This window comes from Kogia breviceps, chromosome 15, assembly GCF_026419965.1.
Source record: "Kogia breviceps isolate mKogBre1 chromosome 15, mKogBre1 haplotype 1, whole genome shotgun sequence".
Lineage (NCBI taxonomy): Eukaryota > Metazoa > Chordata > Mammalia > Artiodactyla > Physeteridae > Kogia > Kogia breviceps.
Window position 1 is genome coordinate 27,271,522 of NC_081324.1, and position 21,032 is coordinate 27,292,553.

Here is a 21,032-nt window from a genome sequence, read left to right on the forward strand (position 1 = left end):
CAATTGAAAAAGTTCTGCTTCAACTGGTTGAGAAACATCTGTGTATACAGATAGAGAAATGAGACAGCAAAAGGGGTAAGATGTGAACAGCAGGTGATCTGGGTAAAGAATTTGTGGGTGCCTCTTGGACTATTTTTATAATTTTTGATAAGTTTGAAATTATTTCCAAATAAAACAATTTTTTTTTTTTTTTTTTTTTTTTTGTGGTACGCGGGCCTCTCACTGTTGTGGCCTCTCCCATTGCGGAGCACAGGCTCCAGACGCGCAGGCTCAGCTGCCATGGCTCACGGGCCCAGCCGCTCCGCGGCATGTGGGATCTTCCCGGACCGGGGCACGAACCCGTGTCTCCTGCATTGGTAGGCGGACTCTCAACCACTGCGCCACCAGGGAAGCCCCAAAACAATTTTTTTTAAAGTTGTGCTTCCAAGAAATTTTTGAAAAATATTGCGATAAGTCAACAGGCTCCTATTCTTTTTTTTTTTTTTTTTTTTTTTTTTTGCGGTCCGCGGGCCTCTCACTGCCGTGGCCTCTCCCATTGCGGAGCACAGGCTCCGGACGCGCAGGCCCGGCGGCCATGGCTCACGGGCCCAGCCGCTCCGCGGCATGTGGGATCTTCCCGGACCGGGGCACGAACCCGTGTCTCCTGCATCAGCAGGCGGACCCTCAACCACTGCGCCACCAGGGAAGCCCAACAGGCTCCTATTCTTAAAGCGCCCGACGTCTATTTCTGACTCTACTGTCTGCAGTTACATATATAAGTGTGTATATATATATACACATATATAGAAATTAAATGACATTTGTCAAATGGCAATTCAATTTCTGAGAAAAGGTTTCCTTTTAGCTTAGTCAAAATTTCTAAGGGCTGGGTCATTTATACCTCTCCTTGGTCTGCTACTGGCCCCCACCCTCACTGGGTTACCCTCCTCCTCCCACCCCTCTGCTCCCAGGGGCTCAGTTTACAAGCCAACACGTCTCAGTCCTTTTGCGTCTCTCCACACTTCCTGCTACTGCAATCTGCTCCCTTTGGAGAGTCGAGAAACGGAAAAATAATTTTCAAGCCCTCACAGTGTTTAAAAACTCCAGTGAAGATAAGTCTAGACAATTTGCTGTGTGCTGGGGAAAAATGACCCCAGGAAAATGATCCCTGCAGAGAGGGGGCCCTGTCCTACCTGCTAGCATCCCCACGATTGAGCCAATGGCTGCATGCAAGCAGATGAGTGGCGAGCAGATGAACAGGGCCACCAGGAACACACCACCTGTCCAGGGATTGTCGCAGCCATACACCTGTCCGACCCCAGTGGGGATGGCTTGTAGCAGCTGCAAAGTCAACAGAATCCAGGTCACTGGAGCGTGGGCTGATAATGCAAGGACCAGGCCCTAAGGCCATGAGTGAGCCATTCCTGGGTGGGTAATGGGGTGGAACAGAAGGATGGCTGTGCCCCCCAGCGTGTGGGAGAACGTGGGAGGGCACAGACTGGAACAAATAACTCCTCACTCCACCACCTGGCAGGCATCTGAGCATCCCTCATGCACAGCCGGGCAGGTCCCCCAACACAGAGGCCGGACACAGGTGCATCTGAGGGACACATGGCTTTTGCTTTGAGGGGACCAGAGGATACCTCCCTGGACTGCCATTGGGGTTTTCAGGCACTAGGGGATTTCCCCTAGACCTTCTGAAATTCTAGAAATATTCCAGGAATTTTGGAAATATTCTAGGCCATTTTGATGAATGATTTGACCAAAGGTCACCCAGCTCATGGTGGCCAAGCCCAGGCTAGAGCCTCTGAACTTGACCCCTAGTCTACTGGTGGCTGCCTCACATTCAGTGCTACCTGGGGGATGGTGGGACCCTGGGAAGGAGGAGAAGCCACTTCCCCTGCTCTGGAGAAGCACTTCGCATTACAGAAAGGTAGCACGAGGAACATCTGGAAAACATCACAGACCTCCAAATCCCTGGGCCTGAGAGTCATTGGGGGGTGCTGGAATTGGAGATGATTGATTTGGCAGTGATGTCAGATAGCCATTTTTTACCCTAGCTGAACCACCCACACTTTGGCAAAAAGTTCTTTGAGGGCAAAAAGGGAAGGAGGGAGATTGACAGGGCAGGGAGAGGACTGCTTGGGAGTTGAGAGCTCTAGCTTTTAGGGGGCTCTGCAGGAGGTCGTTGTGTAACCACTGGCATGTCGCCTCCTCATCTGGGCTCTGGTGGCCTCCTCCGTAAGATGGGTAGGCTGTCCTAGCAGATTATCTTCCAACTTTAAGATTCTGCCATCTCCTTTCTCCATACCAGCTCACATGACCTTTCTGAGGACAGGGCTCCTTTACCTGGGCCCATAATAGGTGCTTAATAAATATGTGTTGATTAGTTCAGTGGTTTCCAAACTTTGTGTACATTGGAATCACCTGAAGATCTTTTTAAAAAATGTTGATGTCTGGCCCCTCCCCGGACATTCTGTTTTAACTGGTGTGATGGGTCGAGAGGCGTGGCTGGGGCCTCTGGTGACTCTAATGTACAACAGAGCTTGGGGACCAATGGATTAGCTACAGACAATCTACTGTAGATGTTGGGAGTGCATTGCATTTCTCCCTTTGATGAAATTTTGTTCTTTTTAACAACTTGACTTAATTCTGGAGTCAGTCTGATTTCTTTAGAAAATATGAGGAGTCCCAGAGAGCTTTTAAACTATGTCCATTCTTGTTTCTGAATGGGTGGCCTTTTAATCACCAAGCACTGTTTGGGCCAGAGTCTGTAGACTTCTCCAAGGAATCATAGGGTGGGGGCCCCGTCTTATTTAAAGAAACCCTGAAAACCCTTTGTACCAGTCCAGGGACCTCAGCTTCAGAGTGGGAACAGGTTGGAAATCTACTCAGTAAATATTCCATGACTTCCCTACATCTGAGGAATGCAGGATGCTGTGGGGAATCCGACTCCCACCTTCCCAACTGGGAACCCAGGTTTAAAGCCCAAGCAGGCAAGAATGAGAAGAATGAGGGGACAAGCTGCTTTGGAGTGAAGCCTGGGTTTAGAATGAAGCTCTGCCGGGTTCCAAATTTCAGCCTGGCGAATGGTGGCCCTGGTCCCTCCAAGCTGTGCTCCGGGCCACAGCCAATACCCTGGTGCGAAGTGCAGTCAGGTGTGCGGTGGAAATTTACTAAGGACCCGCCTCCTGTGCACTCCGGATAATCCTTGTGTAACAACAACAGCTGGTTAAACAAAACAGAACTCACTCCCCTCATTGTTTTGAAGAGAAAGAGGGAAATGGCATTGATTCTTCAAAACTCAGATCTGGATGTGAGGAAGAAAAGGAGCCAGTGGTCAGAGTGGTGGTGGAGGGGAATTCAGAGGGTGAGCTTGGGCCTCAGGGTATCTGGATTTGGCTCCTACCACTTTGTTTGTTTTGAAGATGAACAAGAGGTACCTCTTCTGTGTGACTGTCTCCACTCTGGTCCCCTCAGCACAGAACAGTACAGCCTCACCGTGCAGGGTGGGTGGGGGGCTTGGTGGCCCTTTCTCTCTGGCAGTGCCACATGTCCCTGTGGCTGTCACTCAGACCAGCCTCACCCCTAGGGCTCAGGGATAGCGGGTTGCGCCCCTGAGGCCGTGTGTCCAGTCGCTAGATGGCTGATCATTGATGAATCAAAGTTAGTTTTGGCCCTGCTCTGACCCCAGCAGTTTTCCATTTGAGAGGGTGGGCTTTTGCTTAAATGCAGGGCTCTGTCTTTTCCATTGTCTTGATTTTAGACCCTAATCCTACCTCTGATCCCATTCCAACCTCAGCCTCAGGTAAAGCTTTTAAAAAGACAAAAAACTTGAAAAAGGTTTGGCATTGCTGGCAGCAGCGTTTGCCATGAAGGGCAGGGGAGCCTTTCCTTTTCTGACAGGTTCAGGCTCAGAGTTTGGCTGACGCTGCAGGACCTGTGCTGTCCACCCCACCTGGTGTCTGCCCGGCACCAGGGCCACCCAGAGGTTTAAGCACATCTAGACAAAGGACTTGGTTGTGGGGAGAGCTTAGAAATCAGATTTTGTGAACGATATTTGAGGCACTAACTACAGTTTGACCTCGGGGATCTAACCCTCTCTGTGCCTTGGTTTTCCCATCTGTAAAAGGGGATGATGATAGAACTTACAGTATTGGGTTATGATGAGGGTTAAATGAGTTAGTAAGCTAAGGGCTTAGAACAGTGTCTGATACACAATAAACTTGTTTTAGTGTAAACTGTTAGCTCTCTCTATATTCATTAACAAAGGCAACATTTTACAATTCTATATATCTAATCTTACGTTAGGTTTTTATTATATCCCTTGATCTCTGATGTCTAGAGATCAGTAGAATAAATGAATATGTACATGTGCGATAGAATATAAAGCAGGGTTTCTCAACTTTCGAATTACTGACATTTGGGGCTGGTTAATTCTTTGCTGTGGGGCAGGGGCTGACCTGTGCATTGTGGGATATCTAGCAGCAACCCTCACCTCTGCCCACTAGATGCCAGTGGCACCCTTTCTCCCCAGTCGTGATAATTATAACATTTCTGCAGACATTTGCCTTCCCCAAGAGGGCAAAAATCACTCCTGCTTGAGAACCGCTGATATGGAAAATAAGCAAAAATTTAACCCCATCTTCTATTGATAATATCTTTAAAAATCTTAATTTTAAACATTATTTTAGTGTCCTGACCCTTCACCCAACTATCCATTTTATTGAATATTTTCCCATTAATCCCACCGTTCTGTATTGTTAACTTAACCTTTATCTGTAAACTTGTTTATTATCTGTTTCCCTGTGCAGAGTGTAGGCTTCAAGAAGGCAGGGATGTTGTTTTATTCTCCATGTATTCCCAGTGTCTGATAAAGCGCCCAACACAAATAAGGTCTTCAGTAGGGGTATACTGAAAGAACATATGGAGGTGGCAGCGATCGTTTCCTGTCCTCCTCTCTGCTAAGACCCATCATCTGCTGGAGGTGCATCTAGAGAAGATGAGAGCCTGAGTAATCCACAAAGTGGTGAGTGAGACGGTCTGCAGTGGAAACAGGGCCCCCCACACCTGCCACTGTTGACTTACCAAAGACATCTCAATCTCTGACCAGGTGATGTTCGGCACTGAAGACACGGGCTCCACCAGCGTCGTGGGGAAGAAGAGGTTGTAGTGGCCCGTGGCCGCCAAGTACAGGGTCACTGCGATGTTAAAGGGCAGCGTGAAGACCGGGAGGTCCCACTTGCTGAAGATGGAACTCAAGGCACTAGAAAAGACAGGGCTGGAGATGGAAGGGACAAAGGATTAATCGCTGTGCTCATCCTTCAGTCTATACTGTATAGTCAGGTCTGGTCACTATCCCCTCTCCTCGGCACAGCCATTCCTGGCTCCCTTGAGACTTGAGTGGTCCATCTACCTTGGACTGGAAATAAGGTGTTCAATATAAGTCTACATCTTTGAGAAACAAAATTTAAAAGTCTTATAACTTGTTTTCAATAAAAAATGTTATAAAATGATTTATATATTTCCTTGTTTCTTAAACCAAGGAAACTAAACAAAATCTAATCCTTACAAAATGTCGTGTATTGCCTTTGGATCATTACAATGTATATCACGATGTATCCTGGGCTGTGATAATGTTTAGAATATATGGTTTAAATAACCTTCTAAGAGGAGGCTGCTACGAATATAGCAATTCAGCTGAAGTACTTGGAATTATGCTAGGAGCCACCATGTGAAAATGAAACCTTCAGTTGATTGTGTCCTCTGTCTTCTTGGTGTCTTCCTTGGGAAGAGAGTGGATTCTGGAGAAAGATGGAGCGAGGTGCAAATCCTAACTCCTACACTTACAGGCTGAGTGAGCTGCGTTAGGAAATTAACCTTCCTTAGCCTCAGTTTCCTCTGAAAGGGCGGCCATCCACCTGGCACCTTACACTCTACATCTCCCCCAGGCAGTGAGCTGCAGGACAAAACTTGAACTCATGTGATGCAGTTGATTGGCTCACTTTTAATTAAGTACGATGAATCTCAATTGGGCATTTAAGACTGCCTGAAACCCCTTCTATACGTCCCTAGCAAATTAACTCTCCAACTTGCTGAGACAACAATTTTGCGTTTTCTCCTTTCTCCTCAGTTCTTCACTTTCTGCTTCCCTTTAATTTCAGATAACCACCTGGCTTTACTCCACTAAGAAAACAGAAATGACAAGATGAGAGATGCTTCATTTTCCCGACCATAAGATTCATACTCTGACTGCTCTGTTCCCACGTACTCTGCCTCTCTGCCCTTTTCATATAATGGAAGTGTCCTTGCTCCCTTATCAGGCCAATTCTTTTCCTTGTACTTCGGGATCCAGTCTCTCAAAGACTTCGTTCTTGCAATTCTCTCCTTTCTCTCCTGCAGCTTCAACCTCTCCTTTTTCTCCAAATCACTCTCATAAATATATAATGTATTCTAGTACCTTCTACCTTAAAAATCCTCCCCCTTTCTGATTTCTGCTCCAAATAGTTCCCCTTTTCTCTGCCCGCTGCACAACAATACTCCTCAAAACTAGTCTATCTTTGTTGTCCCCAATTTTTCTACTCCCATTCTTTCCTAAACCCACTCCAGTCAGGTGGATGTTCTCCCCACACCACAGAAATGGCTTTTGTCCAGTTCACCGATGACATCTCTCTTGCCGTGGTCATCCTCTGCCCCTTTCATTTGACAGTTCGATCCTCCACCTGGATTGAAACACTTTCTGTCAGGGCTACCACCACACTGCACTTAGTTGCTTCTCTAGCGGCCCCTTCTCAAGTCCCCTTCAGTGGTTCTTCTGCTCTTCTGCCAGGCATCTAAATCTTGGAAGATCCTACAGCTCTGTCTTGGATCTTCTCTTTTTGAATCCTCTCTTCCTGGGTGATAACCTTTGTTTTCAAGGATGAAATATCTTCTATATGCTTCTGCCTTCCTAATCTTGACCAGATCACTAAGTTTCAGATTTGCACATCCAATTTCTTTCTCAGCCTCCCTACTCAGAAGGCTGAAGTTTAATATGTCCAAACAGAACTCTTGACTTGTGTCCTGTCCCTCACCATCAACTGGTTTTTCTTTCCGTCTCCTCCATCAAGCCAGGTGCTCAGGCAAATTATAGGAGCGCACCGAGTCTTCCTTCATCCCCACCCCCAAACTCCACAGCCTCCCAGAAAGTCCTGTTGCCTCTACCTTCCTTGAAATATACCCCAAGCCCAACTACTTCTCTTCACCTTCACAGACATCACCCTGGTCAAAGCATTCCTGTTCTCTGTGGTTATTGCAGCAGACTCCTAACAATGCTTCTAGCATCCACTCCTGCTTCAGCTAAAATCCGTTCTCCACACTACCAGCAGAGTGATTTGTTTAAATTTAAACCACATCCTATCACTCCTCTGTTTAAAACCCTTTAACGGCTTCTCATCACAGTTGTAAAAATCAAAAGCTTACTGGAGAGGTACAAACTATTAGGGACAAAATAAGCTACAAAGATATATTGTACAACACGGGGAATATAAGCAATCTTATAATAACTATAAATGGAGTATAACCTTTAAAAATTGTGAATCACTATATTGTACACCTATAACATATAATGTTGTACAGCAACTATACTTCAGTTAAAAGAAAGGCTTACTAGATCCACAAGGTGTATGGGCCTTGGCCATCATCTACTTCTGCCCTCACTTCCTGCCACCCTTCCTTCATTCACTGGGCTTCAGCCCCTCTGGTCTTGTTTCTTGAACACATCATACTTCTCCAGTTGGTGTCCTTGCATATGCCACTGGTTCTGCCTGCAGTATACTTCACCCAGATCTTCAGATAGCAGGTACTTTCTTATTTAGGTGACAGTTCAAATGTCTCCTCTTCAAAGTGGCCTTCCCTGACCACCCAAGTCTGGGATCACTCTTTGTCCCGTTTGCCCCATTTTGCTTTCCTCAAAGCACTTATCCCATCTTGAAATGATCTTTTTACTGAACAATTGATGAGTTTATTTCTATCTTTGCCAAGAAGAATGTCAGCTCCCAGAGGATGGAGACTTTCTCTTGCTCTCAGCTCTCCCCGACATCTAGAATAGTCTCTGCACATAGCAGGCCCTCAGCAAATTTTTGTTTGTTGGATAACTCCAGCACTACTTAGTACCTACGCTGTGGATTGGATTTCCAGGTTTGCATGAGTGGATTCGTGAAGTGCCCAGGGAAGTATCACAGAGCTCAGCCAGCGTAGGGGCCCTTTTATTTTTCACTTTAAATTGGGAAGTGAGGGTGGGGATGAGGGCAGGGTAGACACACTGCCACCCAGTGCACTGTGTCTGAGGGGCTTAATCTATGTAGTTATAAACCAAATGTATGCAAATGAAGACAAGTTCTCCTCCTCCTCAGGCGTGGCGTGTGGGGGACATTAAGGAAATCCCCACAGAAATGACTGTGTTAGCATTTTGTCCTGATAGATTAACGAAGAAATCCTAAGAAGAAACGTAAATTGCCCAGAATGCTTAATGTAGTAATTTATTTGCAAACACTCCTAAAAAGTAATGGAACAGCACTTAAATGAAATTAAACTAACTGGTTTTAGTAACTCCAGACTTTGAAACCAAAGAAAGATGTTAAAAATCAGTTGGCATGTCAGAGAGTGGTAGAGTTCAGGGGTTCGGGGACATGGGCTCCCCTCAGGCTTCCTGCCACCATGTGACAGTGGGTGCGACCAGACCCTTTGACGCTATAGACCCACTGTAGGTTCAAGTGAACTGAGCATTACATGTGTAAGAGGTCTATTTATTCCTAACACCCTTCATCTTGACTTTTTTATTCCTTCTGAAAAATGAGGCAAATGGACAGCATTTGCACAGCATCAACTGATGCTTCTTGTTCAAAGATTCTATGCTTTAAATATAGTCATTTTGTTTCAAGAAAGCTCTCCGATTCTATCACAAGTGAGTTTCAGCTTTTGGGTCTTGGTTAGGCTACGGGATAGACGATTCCCATGTAGGCTGGAGTTGAATAGTGCAGACTCTGGGTTCATCATCTGGGCCAGGTCGTATAGCCTCTGCATGCCTTAGCCTTCCCTTCTGTAAATTGGGGACAGTAATAGTCCTCCCTTGCCTAGCACTGTGCCTGGCATGTAGAAAATACTCAATAAATGTTAGCCTTTATTACTAAGTCTATCATTCAGAGGAGGTTATCAGCACAGTAAAAAAAAAAAAAAGGAGCGTTTGCTCTTTGAAAGGTCCGTGTTATTCCAAACTCAAAATGATCCTCTTGTGTTGCAACTCAACTCATGGACTCTTGTGAGACAGAGACAAACCAGGTTGACTATGAGGACACTGGGACCCACAACAGTGTCAGACACAGCACCTTGGGGCCCTGTAGGTCCGAGAGCGGAAAGAAGGAGGTGCCTCACCAGGACATGGCTGTGAAGGTCACAGGAAGCAGAAGCCACCAGTAATAGTCTAACTTCTCGGAGAACACAGCTATCAGCACTCCCACCAGCATTCCATTGTACCCATGGAGACCCGAGGCGATGGCGGTCCTGGGGTTGAAAACAGAGGTACTGTGTGAATTTGTTGCCACTTACTGGGTCTGTTCCTCCTGGTGCTCACAGAAAAAAGTCAGCTTAGTCAATGAATATAGGGTGGTCACACGGCTGCTGGCACATTTCCAGATCACACACACACACACACACACACACACACACACACACACACACCCCTTGATCACCCTAACTGATCTAGAATTAAATAATGCACTTTGTGTCTAAGCTCCCCTTCGCTTCTCAGGGGAGTCTAGACTGCTTGATATGGAGGGAAATCTAAGAGAAACCTGAGGTGTGTCACAGGGAAGGTGTGTGTGTGTGTGTGTGTGTGTGTGTGTGTGTGTGTGTGTGTGTGAAAGAGACAGGACAGGAGGAGGAAGGAGGGAGGCATGGAGGAGGAGAGAGTGTGTTCTGACTGCATTGTGTGACACTGTAATTGTCTGAACTTGGCCGCTTTCCCCCTCTCTGAAGTTAGCCCCAGAGTACACAAGCAGAGTCCGCTGTGGTGCCCACGCCTCTCCCCGCAGCACAGCAGGAGGGCCCAGAGGCACCATAGACTCCAAGCTTGAGTCTCCTTCTGCTTCATCAGAGTTGCCTGTATGCACCTAAACTTCTCTTCCTGATCCAAGTAAACACTGCCCTTGACCTTTCCCATTGCTCTGCTGGGTAAGGGGAGAGGGGGATGGGTGAGGGACAGGCCTGGATAAATCACATTGCAAGGCCCCTGCGGAGAATGAGCTTTGTGTGCTGTGGTCTGCCCTGCCCTCCACTGAAAGTTGCACGAGGTCAAAGCTGATCTGATGTCAGTGTCAACAACAGTCAGCAGTGTCTGGTGCATGCTAGGTAAGCAGTTGATGAATGGATGTGAGTGTGTGTTAAATCCTACCACAGATACTGACTGTTTTGTAGGTGGAGGCACCTGGAAGCATGGTGCCCTATGGTGGAGGAAGGGAGCTCTAGCCAGAGGAGGCTCCTGCCTGGCAGAGGTGTGGAATAGGGGAACCTTCAGCTCTGGAGTGACCAGGAGATCAGCTCAGCTAGATTAGGGGAGTGGGAGTAGGGGAGAGGGTGGGAGAGCATCTCTAGACAGTTTCCAACAAGAAAAGCTGAACATGGGGCACTTGTGTGGGGACACTTGTATGGGACGTGGGACAGCTGGGTCTTTAGCTGCTCCAAGACCAGGAAGATATGGGGCAGCTGGGGGCAGGCAGGGGGCTGAGAAAGAATGGGGTAGCAGGGAAGACCACTGGAGTTCAGAATCTCCTCAGGACTAGAATAACTACCTGAGAAACTCGTGCTTGGGGAAGAATCATTATTTTTAAGTGTGTTTGCATTTTCTCTATATTTTCTCATTTCTCTTCCATGTTAGAATTTAGTACATATTTAGTTTTAATACCAGTTGCTTCAGGCAAACTGAGCAGAGACTGATGACCCATATTGGGGGAAAACCTCAGCCCCAGTGGCTGGGCGTATAGGAATAGCAGGAATAAAATGAGGGAATCCAGGGGAGATAAAATTAGGGAGACATCTACGCGCTGCCTCCATAGCTGCTCCTCCCCATAGGGAGTCCTGTCCCAGAACGCTTCGCTATCAAAACATTGGTGGCTTCTGGCTTGATTGTCAAAAGGAGACCCATTGCCTCGCATCCCCATCCCTGCCCTGACCATCAAAAATATAAAATTAGGTTCAACCTCAATGCCCCAAAGACCTTCATTAGGACCATGTTTCACCAGGACACTGCAGCATCATGTTGCTGAGCTTGAGGCTGCAGTGGTAAAGGGCTGTCTTGGGCTAGTGGGGGTGGGATAGTAGAAGTAAGGTTTGGGGGGAAGCAGGAGTGGTGAACAAGGAGAAGAGGTAGGGGCTCTGGGGGTAGGCGAGTAGGGATGGTGGAGGCGGGTGGTAGAGGTTATGGCTAGGATATGCAGCTGAATCAGTTGTTCACTGGGGACAGTGTTGAAGTTGGGGCTCCTCAGAAGGATGTGCGTGTACACATGTCATGTAGGGTGCCTAGAGCTTTGAGCCTATGATGTAGAACATGGCACTGACCTACCATCAATGAGGTTGGAATTTTTCTAGGCACCGTGGTGGAATATGGAACATCTGAGATGGACTTCCTGTTCTGAACATAGCCAGGGAGAGAAGACTCAGAAAGCAGAGAATGATCCAAAATAGTATGGGGGTAAGTTCTGTGGCTTTTCAGAGAGGAAGGAGGGTTCAGAGAGCACTGGGGTAGTCAGGGGTGGCTCCCTGGAGGAGGAGGCATTTGCAGGAAGGGTAGGATTAGTTAGGCCGAAGCAAACGTGCTCAGTTGGGAAGAGTGTGATGCTACATGGTAGGTTGGGTGAGGCCCATCAGAGAAGGCTTTGGAGACCAAGCTGAGGGATTGAGTTTTTAGCTAATGCACACTTGTCTTAGATTCTTAATCAGGATATTTGGGAAGATTAGGCAGGGAACGTGTGAGTTTCCCTCATAAAACTGGGAGCAAAAAAAGAGTCCATGGAGCAACTCTTTGAATGGCTTGGCAAGTTTTCCAGTGGATTATGGTCAGGAGGGAAGTTGGCGAATTAGACTGTCAGAGCAGGAAGGGACACAGGCTTCTTGAAGGTGACCTGTAGGTGGGCTGGATGGAGTTCACCTCAGGGGAGTTTTGGCCAACAGTGATGGAACAGTAGGACAAGAGCTGATCCTGTCAGAGGCCATTTCTATGCCAGCTGTCCGTAAGGCTGTAGGTGAGTGGCTGCAAGGAATAGGGAACCCACTGCTTGAAACAGAGACACATATCCTGGCTGGAGCCCATTTCTTCTGTCACCTACCCGACCTACACCCCAAAGAATTCAGCCTCTTATTCATTTGATCTCGTATGGACTCCCAGCTAGAATTGGCATGGTCCCCCAAGGCCACCTTAGAGGGGCACTGACACTTCTCATGGGAGACACGTCGACCCACGCCTGTGCCTTGGTGGAGCTGGAATGTCAGGGGGTGCTGGAGGAGTATAGCGTTGGTTATAGCACAAGCAACTCGAATCATTCCCCAGGCTCTGGGGTCACCAGGGGCCCCCGGCTGTGCTGTCCACTCTGTCCACGTGCCAGGGAGAGCACTGACCTCCAGCCTAGAAGACGCAGGTCACGTGTCCAAGCCTGAACCCTGCCATCCACTGGCTGTGGCTCCTTCCGTGAGCACCTTACTCCTCCTCGCGTTCTTTCTCTCACTTGCAAAATGTGGACCCTCTTACCTTCACTGCCTGCCTTGTGAAGTGGCAGGAAGAATCACAGGTAACAAGGCACGACCGTGCTTTTCAATATTTTTGCCAGTACCCCGTGGTAAGGAATGAATGTGTTCATATTTTATAGTATGGCCCAGTTTTTCTCTCTCTCTCTCTCACCATCCCGCCCTCCACACCCAACATGATTGAAACAAAAATTTCACAAAATAATACTTACCTTTACTATATATGGATTACTCTAATCTGTTTTATTTTATTATTATTTATTTATTTATTATTATCTTTTTTTGCGGTACGCGGGCCTCTCACTGTTGTGGCCTCTCCCGTTGCGGAGCACAGGCTCCGGACGCGCAGGCTCAGCGGCCATGGCTCACGGGCCCAGCCGCTCTGCGGCACGTGGGATTCTCCCGGACCGGGGCACGAACCCGTGTCCCCTGCATCGGCAGGCGGATTCTCGACCACTGCGCCACCAGGGAAGCCCACCAGGAGAATCTTGTTTAAAACACCGCCCACCTCCAGATCCACTGAATGGGAATATCTCTGGGAGGGAGGGGGACTGGGGCGTTGCTGAGAAACTACATTTCTTAACAATTACTCCAGTTTCTGGCCATCAGGAAAGTTTGGGAACCATTGGAATAACATATGGCAAAGTCTGAGGAAATGGTCCAGTTCTCTAAAATGCACTTATTGTTGTTACTGGGCTTTGTGGTCACCGGTGCAGAGCTGCCCCCCGCCCCTGACCCAACCTGCCGCCTCTCAGCTCCTGTTGTTCCCTTCTCCATGCCACCCCCCCACTCCCTCACTGCCCTCTCCTCTCTCCCACATCAATGTTACTAGCTCAAGGCTGCCCTCTCGAATCTTCCCAACACTTAATGAGGTCTGCTTTCTCTGTGCTCTCCAGTATATACTGTCTTGTATTATTCTGAGACATTTCTTATCTGTTAGTCTTATCTCCCTCAACTGGATTGTAGGCTCCATGAAGAAAGAGCAGCTTAAGTGTTCCTCTGCACCTGCCTTCGAGGGAATGTTTCCAGAAGTCTCTACAGTCAGATGGAGCCTGGTACTGTCACTTGCTGTGAACTTAGGAGAAGTTTAACTGTGTAAAGAACTCCAGTGACATGTTTAAAGCTGATACTCAGGAGACTGTGGTTGGCTGATACTAGAATAAGGTCACTCAAGTAAACACTTCTCCACCTGTCTATCCCAAGAACCCAAGACCCTCAGAGAGAGGAACTCACCTGTCCTGGCTCAAGACAAGGGCAGTTAAAGTTGACACCACTGTCCCCAGACCCCCAGCGATTGTCCACCAGGGATTCTGGATGAGGAGCCCTATGAAGATGATGAGCCCGCTGAGAGGGTTGTTGACGAACATCACCTGAGCGGCCCCCCTCAGAACCCAGTCTGTGAACTGGAAGGCCAGGGGCTTCTCTGAAAGAGATAGGCAGAGCCATCAGCAGGGTTCAGCCTGTGCTTCCCTGCTGGACCACTGGTTGGCGAGGCAACCAAGGCAGACAGGGATACACTAGCCAGGACATTTTCTGTCATTCAGTCTGGCGCCCAGCCCGAATCTCTGCGTGGCCTGACAATCAGTCCACAGTGGTGTCAGTTTTACCATACAGACTGAGGCACCATGCTGAGACCAATTTAACGCTGTTCCAGCCATCGGCTTGGTTGGTAAGGAAGCCCCAGGAACATTCTAAGGGAAATTTATTGATCCAAAGGAAGAGGTGGGGAGGGAAGGAAACTCTTTTTGTGTCGAGCTGTACGACTCAGTTGAGGGCTGGTATCTGAGCAGCAAAGAATATAGTCTGGAGGAAAAAAGGCTGGGAAAGAAATGATTTTAGCCCAGATGTGAAATCAGCATTGAGTTATGTATTGACATTGAGTGTTGACATGCATTCTGTCTCATTCTCTGGTTTGGTTTCCAGGACAACATATACAAGTGGGGGGCAGGGTATGGTAGGGATATTTGGTGCAACATTTAGTTTAGGGAAACTAGGAGAAGAATGATGTTAAAAGGGGAGAATCTGGAACATTGGGGGCGGTGAGGCCAATATTTTCTTGGCACATAAAAAAATGGCTGTGGAATAAGTGAAGGAATGACCATTCAGTTTGTTTGAAAATGGCTTCTACGTTGCTAATGTGGTTGTCCTATATCTATTCCGTGTAGGGGTGAAGAATTTGCAAAGAATTAAAATCAGTGGAATGCACTGAATTCTGAAACCATGGGAATTCAGGTAGTAGGATACATTATGGCCACCCAGAGCCAGCCCTGAGCTGCAGCACCTCAAATTTGGGGGCCCTGCCATGGGTGAGCAGCTTCCTCAGTCCAAGCCAGAGGGAGGGCTGGCTCCCTGGCTTGGCCTGGCTGCTTCTGCCCTGGGCATTGGCCTACCTTTCAGCCAGCTCCTGCATTCCTTCATCTCGCCTGTGAGGTAGCCCACAGCTTGAAAGAAGCTGATGCCCCCTTGGCCCAAAGAGCCCTGAGGGGCTGCCCCACTTTCTCTTCTTCTACCCTTTTCATTGGGTTTTTCAATCTTCACAATGTGGCTTTCTTCGCTGGATGACCGAAGATCCTTTAAGGAGAAGCCATGACAAAACATCAAGTAATATATCTTTTTGAGAGCAGGGGCATTGGGGGGTAGGGAAGATTGTCCGATTTTTTGATAAAGATAGAGGATTATGAGACAAATAAATGTCCATTGTGCAATGCTGTCTAGAGTGTCCCACACAGGACTGCTCTTCCCAGGACTTCTACATGTTCCTCATAGCAGGGTTCTTAACTTTTTGTGCCATGGATCCCTTTTGGCAGTTTGGTAGGCCTGTGGACTTCCTTCCAGAATGTTTGTAAATGAATAAAATAAATAAGGTTGCAGTGAAAACCAATTATATTGAAATGCAGTTATCACAGTATTAAAAAAAACCCTGCTATGCATATAGGGGCAGCAGATCCAATACCAATTATAATTTTAATGTATTGATGAGTGGCTACGCGGACTGACAACTCAGGACAACTCTATAGGGCCATTCTAGCTCCAGAACTCACCGTAGGCTCACCTGAGGCCTTTATTGTGACTGCATCACAGCCCAACTTCTGCCTAATTCTGCTGCCTCTACTTCTCTACAAGTATTGACCCCAAGGACACGCCCCAGAAAACTTCTTACACCCAACTCTCCATCTCAGAGTCAGCTTTCTGGGGGAACCCAATCATGTGTCAATGACAAAAATCTCAGGTACTACTAATACGGCTGTTGTTCCTTGCTTATATTTATAATTGAAATAAATGCTAAATAAAGTTCATTGGAAGTTAGTGAAAATAAAGATAAATTATTTTTTCCATCTAAGTTCATATACCCGTCAATCTTGTCTATGGACGCCTGGGTCAGGACTCCTTGCTCTAAAACTGTGCTTTCTGATATACTATCCATGTGGCTCTTGGCACTTAAAATGTGGCTAATCTGAACTGAGATGTGATCGAAGTAGGTTTTGAAGGTTTAGTACGAAAAAGAATGTGTAAAAGATCTCAGGGATACTTTATATTGATTAAATATTAAAATAATAATATATGTATTCATATATATTAGGCTAAATAAAATATATTATTAAAATTAATTTCACCTGATTAATACAGATAGCCAAAAGGCACATAAAAGATGCTCAACATCACTAATTATAAGAGAAATGCAAATGAAAACTACAATAAGGTATCACCTCACACCAGTCAGAATGGCCATCATCAAAAAGTCTACATATAATAAATGCTGGAGAGGGTGTCGAGAAAAGGGAGCCCTTCTACACTGTTGGTGGAATGTAAATTGGTGCAGCCACTGTGGAGAATAGTATGGAGGTTCCTGAAAAAACTAAAAACAGAGCTACCATATAATCCTTCAATCCCAATCCTGGGCATATATACGGGGAAAAACATAATTCAAAAAGATACATGTACCCCAATGTTCATTGCAGCACTATTTACAATAGCCAAGACATGGAAGCAACCTAAGTGTCCATCAACAGATGAATAGACAAAGAAGATGTGGTATATTTATACAGTGGAATATTACTCAGCCATAAGAAAGTATGAAATAATGTCATTTATAGCAACATGGATGGACCTTGAGATTATCATACTAGATGAGGTAAGTCAGTCAGAGAAAGACAAATATATGATATTGTTCATATGTGGAATCTAAAGAAAAAATAATGCAAAGGAACTTATATACAAAACAGAAATAAACTCACAGACTTAGAAAATAGACTTATGGTTACCAAGGGGGAAGTGGGGGGAGGGATGGTTAGTTTGGATTAACATATATACATTACTATATATAAAATGGATAACCAACAAGGACATACTATATAGCACAGAGAACTCTACTCAATATTTTGTAATAACCTATAAGGGAAAAGAATCTGAAAATCTGAAAAAGAACATATATATATATATATATATATGAAACTGAACAATAATATATATAGTTATATATATAACAGAATCACTGTGCTGTTTATCTGAAACTAACACAACATTGTAAATCAACTATACTTCAATAAAAAATAAAATAAATTAATTTCACCTGCTTCTTTTTCTTTTTACTTTTTAAAATGTAGTTAATATAAATTTAAACTTACATGTGTGGTTCATATTATGTTACTATTGTATATTGATGGTCTACAGAGTTCTCTAACCTCATCACTGCATCAAAACTTAAATGTCTTGAAGATGTCAGCAGAAATGGTGAAGTGAGGACCTCCTCAAATTCTCTCTTCCATTAAGGCAATGAGAACACTGGAAAAAAATGTGCCAGAGGTGGTGGATAACAGTTGAGGAAAACAAGAAGCTAATCAAAAAGCTTAAAAAGAAAAACTGGGGAATGAGATGTCCAAAGGGGGCTTTAAAAGGCTTGGACATATTGCTGTGAATCTAGAACACCTCATGCATGTGTAGGGCTTGCACATGCCCAGGACAATGTGTATGCTCTAAAAAGACCTGAGAATGCCCTAAGCTCTCACCTCTGGCTGAGTTTGAATCTCTATGCAAGCAGAAATTAAAGGCTAGGTGGAGTTGAAAACTGCCTAGGTGACTGTTGAAGATGCCCCAACACACAGACAGCTCTCCTTGGCAAAGACTGAGAAGCTTACTGATCCCAGGCATTTAAGGAAATCTCTGTCCAATAATTAGCTAAACTTTAAGCTGACTGAGCAGAGATTTCAATGGCTACAAATGACAAAAGAATAAAGACTTTCCAGAACTAGTCCAGAAAAGCCATTAAACAAACAAGCCAGCAATGACAAACCCTGGGGAGAGTGAAGAATCTGATTTCCAGAGTTGTCACATTATTTAAGACATCCAGTTTTTTAACAAACAATTATGAGACATGCAAAGAAACAAGAAAGTATGAGACAAGGGAAATAAAGCAATCAATAGGAACTGTCCCTGAGGAAGACCAGACTTATTAAACAAAGATTTAAAATCACCTTAAAATATCATCAGGGAACAAAAGAAAACCATGTTTAAAAACTAAAGGAGAGTATGAGAAATATGAGAACAATCTCACTAAATAGAGATTATCAATAAACAGGAAATTATAAAAAAGAAACAAATAGAAATCCTGAAGTTAAAAGGTATAAAAATGGAAATGAAAAATTTGCTAGAGGAGCTCAACAGCAGCTTGGAGCGCTCAGAAGGAAGAATCAGAAAACCTAAAGGCATATGTAAATAGATTGTAAGGATGGAAAAAGATATATTGTGCAAACCGTTACCAAAAAAAAAAAAAAAAAAAAGCTGGAGTGACAATACTAAGATCAACAAAATAGACCTTTTGCTAAGACAAAAATTGTTACTAGAGAGTAAGAAAGACAACCTAAATGATAAAAGGATCAATCTATGAAGAAGATATAAGAATTATAAACACTTACATGCCTAACAAAGCCCCAATATTCATGAAGCAGAAGTTGGCAGAATTGAAGGGAGGAAAAGTCAACTCAATAATAATAATTGGAGACTTCTATATTCCACTTGAAAAAGTGGATAGAATAACTAGACAGAAGATCAAGGAAATAGAAGACTTAAACAACACTATAAACTAACTAGACCTGATACATATATATAGAACACTTCACCCAGCAACAGCAGAATATACCTTTTATAGTGCACATGGAACCTTCTCCAATATAGACCATGCTAGGCCATAAAATAAGTAAAACATTTTTACTGATAAAAATATCAGTAAAGGGATTGAAATCATTCACAATATGTTCTCTGGTCACAATGGAGTGAAATTAGAAATCAAACATAGAAGAATATTTGGGAAATATGTGGAAATTAAACAACACACTCCTAAATAATCCATGGATCAGAGAGGAAATCAGAAGAGAAATTGGAAAATATCTCATTCATTGAGATGAATGAAAACAAAACCACAACACACCAAAACTTATGGGATGCAGCTAAATCAGTGAGTAGAGTGAAATTTGTAATTATAGATACCTATGTTAAAAAAGAAGAAATATCTCAACAAACTAACCTTTCACTTTAAGAAACTAGAAAAATAACAGCGAATTAAACCCAAAGCAAGTAGAAGGAAGGAAATTTGGTTCTTTGGAAAGATCAAAATTGACAAATTTTAATGTTTGACAAAGAAAAAAAAGAGCAGATTGAAATAACTAGAATCAGAAATGAAAGAGGATACATTACTACCAACCTTAAAGAAAAAGAAAGGATTATAAGGAAGTGGATTATAAAGAAATTAATAATTGTATGCTAACAAATTAGATAACCTAGATGAACTGTATAAATTCTTCGAAAGCCACAAACTACCAAAAACTGACTCAGGAAGAAATAGAAAATCTGAATTGACTCATAACAAAGTAAAGCAACTGAATTAGTTAAAAACCAAACCAAACCAAACCAAAATTTCCCACAAAACCCCAAGTCCTGGTGGCTTCACTTGTGAATTGCACCAAATGTTTAAAGAATTAATACCAATATCTTCTAAAGAGTAGAAGAGAAGGGAACACTTCTTAACACATTCTATGAGGCTACTATTATCCTGATATCAAAACCAGACAAAGTAATCACAAGAAAGAAAACTATAGACCAATATGCTTTATGAATATAGATACAAAAATCCTTAACAAAATACTAGCAAAACAAATCCAAGCAGGATATAAAAATGATTATGACCAAAAGAGAATTTGAGGCTGTTTCAACCTATAAAAACTATCAACAGATTGTTTAATAGAATAAAGAAAAAAACTCACATGATTATCTTGACAAACACAGAAAAACTATTTGAAAAATTAAGCAACCTTTCCTGATAAAAAACAATCAACAGACTAGGAATAGAAAGGAAGTTCCTCAACCTAATAATAAAAACCCACAGCTAATATCAAACTTAATTGTGAAAGACTGGATGCTTTCCCTCTAAGATCAGGAATAAGAGAAAGATGTATGCTCTTGTCACTACTATTCAACGTACTGGAAGTTCTAGCCAGAGGAATTAGGTAAGATAAAAACAGACAAAAGGGTCCCATATTGGAAAGAAAGAATTTAAACTATCTCTATTTGAAGATGGAACATCCTTTTATACATAAAATCCTTAAGGAATCTACAAAAAAACTATTAGAGATAATGAATAAGTTCAGCAAGTTTGCAGGATAGACAATCAATATACAAAACCAAATTTATTTCTATACATTGGCAATAAACAATCGAAAAATAAAATTAAGAAAACAATTCTATTTATGCAGCATGAAAAAGAATCAAATATTTTGGAATGAATTTAACAAAAGAGGTGCAAGACTGTACACTTAAAAACTATAAAACATCATTGAAAGAAATTAAAGACTCAGTAAAAGGAAAGATAACCTATGTCCAAGGACTGGAAGACTTAATATTGTTAAGATGACAATATTCTCCAAATTGATCTATAGATTTAACACAATCCCTACCAAAATGCCAGTTGCCTTTTTATTTTTTTTCAGAAATTGAAAGTTGGATCCTAAAATTCATTTGGAAATTTAAGGATCTCAGAATAGATACAACAATCTTGAAAAAGAAGAACAAAGTTGGAGAACTCATACTTTCTGATTTCAAAACTTACTGCAAAGCTACAGTGATCAAGGTGGTGTGGTATTGCCATAAGGATAAACATATAAATCAGTTCAATAGAAATGAGAGTCCAGAAACAAACCCATACATTTATGGTCAATTGATTCTTGATAGGAATATCAAGACAATTCAGTGGAGGAAGGATAATCTTTTTAACAAATGATTCTGGGACA

General features: G+C 43.9%; 1 protein-coding gene across 1 annotated transcript in view; it reads right to left on the reverse strand.

The window, feature by feature from the left end:
* Positions 1–21,032, reverse strand: part of SLC14A2 (solute carrier family 14 member 2) — a 61,217-nt gene that overhangs the window by 33,216 nt on the left and 6,969 nt on the right. The window contains exons 3-7 of the mRNA XM_059041022.2: positions 15,144–15,324; positions 13,987–14,176; positions 9,391–9,519; positions 5,068–5,260; positions 1,173–1,320 (exon numbers count right to left, since the gene is read on the reverse strand). Of these exons, the coding sequence (XP_058897005.2) occupies positions 1,173–1,320; positions 5,068–5,260; positions 9,391–9,519; positions 13,987–14,176; positions 15,144–15,324 (841 nt within the window). The remainder of the gene's footprint in view (positions 1–1,172; positions 1,321–5,067; positions 5,261–9,390; positions 9,520–13,986; positions 14,177–15,143; positions 15,325–21,032) is intronic.